The sequence below is a fragment of the Empidonax traillii genome, unplaced genomic scaffold, assembly GCF_003031625.1.
Source record: "Empidonax traillii isolate 1590-97213 ecotype Southwest subspecies unplaced genomic scaffold, ASM303162v1 scaffold2678:size19538, whole genome shotgun sequence".
Lineage (NCBI taxonomy): Eukaryota > Metazoa > Chordata > Aves > Passeriformes > Tyrannidae > Empidonax > Empidonax traillii.
Window position 1 is genome coordinate 1 of NW_020957871.1, and position 6058 is coordinate 6058.

The 6058-nt window shown below is 63.5% G+C and overlaps 1 protein-coding gene across 1 annotated transcript; it reads left to right on the forward strand.

Annotated features, from left to right (window-relative positions):
* Nucleotides 1–88: 88 nt before the first annotated feature.
* On the forward strand, nt 89–6045 carry LOC114072141 (POU domain, class 6, transcription factor 1-like). Its single transcript, XM_027910063.1, has 5 exons — nt 89–314; nt 2334–2581; nt 3665–3937; nt 4800–4911; nt 5796–6045. Exons 1-5 carry the CDS (start codon nt 134–136, stop codon nt 5969–5971), a joined length of 990 nt encoding a protein of 329 aa, XP_027765864.1. The 5' UTR covers nt 89–133; the 3' UTR covers nt 5972–6045.
* Nucleotides 6046–6058: the final 13 nt, after the last annotated feature.

Here is a 6058-nt window from a genome sequence, read left to right on the forward strand (position 1 = left end):
GGGGGGGGGGGCTGCTGCTCCCCTCGTGCTCTCTGCCCACGGGCGTTGATTTCTCTTGTTTTCTCTTTTCAAATCTCATTTATCTCCGCAGGTGTTGGCTCAGGAAAGCTTAGCCACAGGTGTGACAGGAGTAATGGTTCCGGCAGGGACAGTTACTCAACCTCTTCTTATCCCCATCAGTGTTGCAGGTCAGGTGGCGGGGCCGGTGCCAGCCCAGCCCGCGCTGGTGGTGACAATCCCCACAGCAACGCTGGCCGCGCTCCCGGGACTGACGGCGCCGGCAATTTACAAACCGCCCGTCGCCAACCTCACAGGTAACCCCGGGAGCTGCCGCTGCTGCTGCTGCTGCTGCTGCTGCTGCACGGAACGACACACCCCACCCTCCACCACCGCGGGGAAGGGAGGGGAAGGGGAGGGAAGGGGAGGCAGCTGGGGATCGAGGGTTTGGGGGGGCTGCAGGTGTGGCAGAAGAAGGGGTAGGTTTGGGGTTCGAGGTTTGGGGGCTCCAGGTGGAGGAGCTGACGGAGATTTGGGGTTCCCAAGGGCAGGACCTGCCAGAGATTTTGGGCTACAGGTGGAGGATCTGCCAGAGATTTGGGGCTCAAGATTTGGGGCTCCAGGTGTGGCAGAAGGGGTAGATTTGGGGCTACAGGTGGAGTGTGTGGTGTAGATTCAGGGCTAGGGGCTCCAGGTGGAGGAAGTGATGGAGATTTGGGGTTCCGAGTGCAGGACCTGCTGGAGATTTGGGGTTCCAGGTGGAGGATCTGCCAGTGATTTGGGGCTCGAGATTTGGGGTTTCAACTGCAGGACCTGCTGAAGATTTGGGCCTCCAAGTACAGGACCTTCTGGAGATTTGGGGTTTGAGATTTGGGGTGCAAATTTGGGGCTCCAGGTGTGGCAGAAGGGGTAGATTTGGGGCTCCAGGTTTGGGGCTCCAGGTGGACGATCTGCTGGAGACTTGGAGCTCCAAGTGCAGGATCTGCTGCAGATTTGGGGCTTGAGATTTGAGGCTCCAAGTGAAGGACCTGCTGAAGATTTGGGGTTCCCAGTGCAGGATCTGCCAGAGATTTGGGGTTCAAGATTTGGGGCTCCAGGTGGAGGATCTCCCAGAGATTTGGGGTTCCAAGTGCAGGATCTGCCAAAGATTTGGGGCTCCAGGTTTGGGGCTCCAGGTGTGGCAGAAGGGGTAGATTTGGGGCTACAGGTGGAGTGTGTGGTGTAGATTTGGGGCTCAAGGTTGGGGGTTCCAGGTGGAGGAAGTGATGGAGATTTGAGATTCTGAGTGCAGGACCTGCTGGAGATTTGGGGTTCCAAGGGCAGGGCCTGCCAGTGATTTGGGGCTCGAGATTTGGGGTTTCAGGTGGAGGATCTGCCAGAGATTTGGAACCCTAGGTTTGAAGCTCCAGGTGGAGGAGCTGATGGAGATTTGGGGCTCGAGATTTGGAGCTCCAAGTGCAGGACCTGCCGGAGATTTGGGGCTCCAGGTGGAGGATCTCCCAGAGATTTGGGGTTCCAAGTGCAGGATCTGACAGAGATTTGGGGCTCCAGGTGTGGCAGAAGGGGTAGATTTGGGGCTACAGGTGGAGTGTGTGGTGTAGATTTGGGGCTTGAGGTTTGGGGGCTCCAGGTGGAGGAGCTGATGGAGATTTGGGGTTCCAAGTGCAGGATCTGCCAAAGATTTGGGATTCCAAGTGCAGGGCCTGCCAGTGATTTGGGGCTCGAGATTTGGGGTTTCAAGTGCAGGATCTGCCAGAGATTTGGGGTTCAAGATTTGGGGCTCCAGGTGGAGGATCTCCCAGAGATTTGAGGCTCCAAGCACAGGACCTGCTGGAGATTTGGGGCTCGAGATGTGGCAGAAGGTGTAGATTTGGGGCTCTGGGTGTTACCCCCGATGCAGATTTGGGGCTCCAGGTGTGCATTTGGGGTTCCAGGTGTAGATTTGGGGCTCCAGCTGTGACCCCTGATGTAGATCCGGGCTTCCAGGTGTGGCTTTGGGGGTCCCAGGTGTGACCCCAATGTAGATTTGGGGTTCCAGGTGTAGATTTGGGGCTCCATTTGTGGCCCCTCCTGCAGCAGCCGAGGTTCCCCGAGGTGTGTAAGGGGGACACCTGCAGATGGAAGGGGGGGGGATCGACCCCCTCCCCCCCTCCATGGGTGCCCTTAAGGACCCTGCACATGTCCCCAGATGCACCGGGGGAGCTTTTGGGGTGGAGTGGGCGTTCAGACCGGGCTGAGGGGTGGGCGGTTCAGGGGCGTGTCCCCCCCCAAACCCCTCCCTTGCTGACGTTGTGTCCCTCTCTTTCTCTCTCTCTCTCTCTCTTCCCTCTCCGCAGCCGCCGCCGTGCTGAGCCCCATCCCGGCCATCCCGACCATCCCGGCGTCCCGGGCACCCCCCCAGCCCCTCCCCGGGCAGCCCCCGCTGCTGCCGCAGCCCCCGGCGGCGCCCACGCCCCCCAAGGAGCCCCCCGTGGGTGGGCAGCCCCCCGGGCAGCCCCCCCTGGCCGTGCAGCCCCCCCTGGCCGTGCAGCCCCCCCTGGCCGTGCAGTCCCAGCTGGCGGGGCTGGCCTTTAATCCCGGCATTGTAAGGATGGGGGGGATGGAAAGGGGGGATTTGGGGAGGGGAGAGGGGGGGGCGGGGCGCGGGGGGGGTCGTGGGAGTGGAGGGGACACGTCCCAGAGTCACCTTCCCTGAGCCTCGTCCTGCTTGTCCTGCCAACCGGGCAGGATTCCAGCCTTGGTGTCCCGGGATAACATTCCAGCCTCAGTTTCCCTGGACAAGATTCCAAGCTCAGTTTTCCCAGGCAGGATTCCAGCCTCATTTCCCCTGGACAAGATTCCACCCTCAGTGTCCCTGGATGAGTTTCCAGACTCATTATCCCTGGACAAGATTCCAGCCTCACTTTCCCTGGACAATATTCCAGCCTCAGTTTCCCTGGACACAATCCCTGCCCAGTTTGCCCCCCCAGTGCCCCTTACGCCCCACCGGGGGGTGCCAGTGCCCCTCATACCCCATCTGAGGGGTCCCAGTACCCCTCGTGCCCCATCTGAGGGTCCCAGTGCCCCATTATGGGGGTGCCAGTGCCCCTTGTGCCCCCCTGAGGGTCTCAGTGTCCCTTGTACCCCATCCTAGGGGTCCCAGTGCCCCATTAGGGGGGTCCCAGTGCCCCTTGTACCCCACTGAGGGGTCCCAGTGCCCCTCTTTGCTACCTCTTGGGGGGTCCCAGTGCCCCCTGAGTCCCATCCTGGGGGTCCCAGTGCCCCTTGTGCCCCATCCTGGGGGTCCCAGTGCCCCATTAGGGGGGTCCCAGTGCCCCTTGTACCCCACTGAGGGGTCCCAGTGCCCCTCTTTGCTACCTCTTGGGGGGTCCCAGTGCCCCCTGAGTCCCATCCTGGGGGTCCCAGTGCCCCTTGTGCCCCATTAGGGGCGTCCCAGTGCCCCATTGGGGGGGTTCCCAGTGCCCCACTGGGGGGTCCCAGTGCCACATTAGAGGGGTCCCAATACCCCTCGTACCCCACTGAGGGGTCCCAGTGCCCCATTAGGGGGGTCCCAGTGCCCTTTGTGCCCCACTGAGGGGGGGTCCCAGTGCCCCTTGTTGCCCCCTCTGGGTGTTTTCAGCCCCCCCCATGTCCATGTGTGTGTCTGTCCCCCCCCCACACCCCACAGGTGATCGGGACGCTGCCGTGGGTCGTTGCCCCCCCCGGCGTGGCCGCGGCCCCCCCCGCGCCGGCCCCGCCGAGCCTGCAGGTGACGCAGGTGACGCAGGTGACGCCGCAGCTGCTGCTGAACGCGCAGGGCCAGGTGATCGCCACGCTGGCCACGGGCGTGGCCGCGGGCGTGGCCGCGGGTGGGGCCGCCCTGGCCGCGGGACCCGCCCCTGCCCCCCCCGCCACGCCCGCCAAGAAGAGCGGGACCCCCGAGACCCCCGTCAAGAGCGAGGTGAGCTCTGAGAGACCCCCAAAACCCCCTGAGACCACTGGGAGGGGGGGGGTCCCAGTTTGGACCCCCCAGCCCCAGTGAGGGGCTGTCCTAGTTTGGGGTTGTGCCCCCCCCCCCCAGTTTGGAACCCCCAGCCCCAGTTTGGGGGGTCCCAGTTTGGACACTCTAGCCCCAGTTTGGGGGTCCCAGTTTGGGGTCCCAGTTTGGGGCTGTCCCCCCAGTTTGGGGGTCCCAGTTTGGGGGTCCCAGTTTGGGGTTGTCCCCCCTAGTTTGGGGTTGTCCCAGTTTGGAGTCCCAGTTTGGGGTTGTCCCCCCAGTTTGGGGTTGTCCCAGTTTGGGGGTCCCAGTTTGGGGCTGTCCCAGTTTGGGGCTGTCCCAGTTTGGGGTCCCAGTTTGGGGTCCTAGTTTGGGGTCCCAGTTTGGGGCTGTCCCAGTTTGGGGTCCCAGTTTGGGGTCCTAGTTTGGGGCTGTCCCAGTTTGAGGGTCCCAGTTTGGGGTTGTCCCCCCAGTTTGGGGTCCCAGTTTGGGGTTGTCCCAGTTTGGGGGGTCCCAGTTTGGGGTCCCAGTTTGGGGCTGTCCCCCCCAGTTTGGGGGTCCCAGTTTGGGGGGTCCCAGTTTGGGGCTGTCCCAGTTTGGGGTTGTCCCCCCAGTTTGGGGTCCCAGTTTGGGGTTGTCCCCCCCAGTTTGGGGCTGTCCCAGTTTGGGGTCCCAGTTTGGGGTTGTCTCCCCAGTTTGGGGTCCCAGTTTGGGGTCCCAGTTTGGGGTCCCAGTTTGGGGGTCGCAGTTTGGGGCTGTCCCAGTTTGGGGCTGTCCCAGTTTGGGGTCCCAGTTTGGGGTCCCAGTTTGGGGTTGTCCCCCCCAGGTCCAGCCCATCCAACCGGCCCCCCCCGGGGGGGGTTCGAGCCCCAAGGTGACCCCGAACCCCCCGCCCGTCGCCGGCCCCGAGACCCCCACGGTCAGCCAGCTGGTGGCCAGTGAGTCCCACCCACTGGGAGCACTGGGAGCGCTGGGACAGGGGGAATGGGAGCACTGGGAAAGGGGGAATGGGGACTGGGAGCACTGGGACAGGGGGAATGGGAGCACTGGGAGCATTGGGAGAGGGGGAATGGGAGCGCTGGGAGCACTGGGACAGGGGCACTGGGAGCACTGGGAAAGGGGGACTGGGATCACTGGGACAGGGATAACAGGGACTGGGAGCACTGGGACAGGGATAACAGAGACTGGGAACACTGGGACAGGGACTGGGAGCACTGGGACAGGGATTGTGGGGACTGGGAGCACTGGGACAGGGATTGTGGGGACTGGGAGCACTGGGACAGGGATAACAGGGACTGGGATCACTGGGACAGGGATTGTGGGGACTGGGAGCACTGGGACAGGGATAACAGGGACTGGGAGCGCTGGGACAGGGACTGGGAGCACTGGGACAGGGATAGCAGGGACTGGGATCACTGGGACAGGGATAATGGGGACTGGGAGCACTGGGACGGGGACTGGGAGCACTGGGACAGGGATAACAGGGACTGGGAGCACTGGGACAGGGACTGGGAGCGCTGGGACAGGGATAATGGGAGCACTGGGTAACAGGGACTGTGGGGACTGGGAGCACTGGGACAGGGATTGTGGGGACTGGGATCACTGGGACTGGGATAGCAGGGACTGGGAGCACTGGGACAGGGATTGTGGGGACTGGGAGCACTGGGACAGGGATAACGAGGACTGGGAGCACTGGGACAGGGACTGGGAGCACTGGGACGGGGACTGGGAGCACTGGGACAGGGACTGGGAGCACTGGGCAGGGGTCTGGGGTCCCTGGGCAGGGGAATCCCGGTCCCAGCCCCCCCGTGTGCCCCCCCAGAGCCCCCTGCCCCCCCCGGCGCGGAGGAGGACGGGATCAACCTGGAGGAAATCCGGGAATTCGCCAAAAACTTCAAACTGCGGCGCCTCTCGCTGGGCCTGACCCAGACACAGGTGGGGCAGGCACTGACGGCCACCGAGGGACCCGCCTACAGCCAGTCTGCCATCTGCAGGTAACACACCTGGGACAGGTGACACACACCTACAGCCAGTCTGCCATCTGCAGGTAACACACCTGGGACAGGTGACACACACCTACAGCCA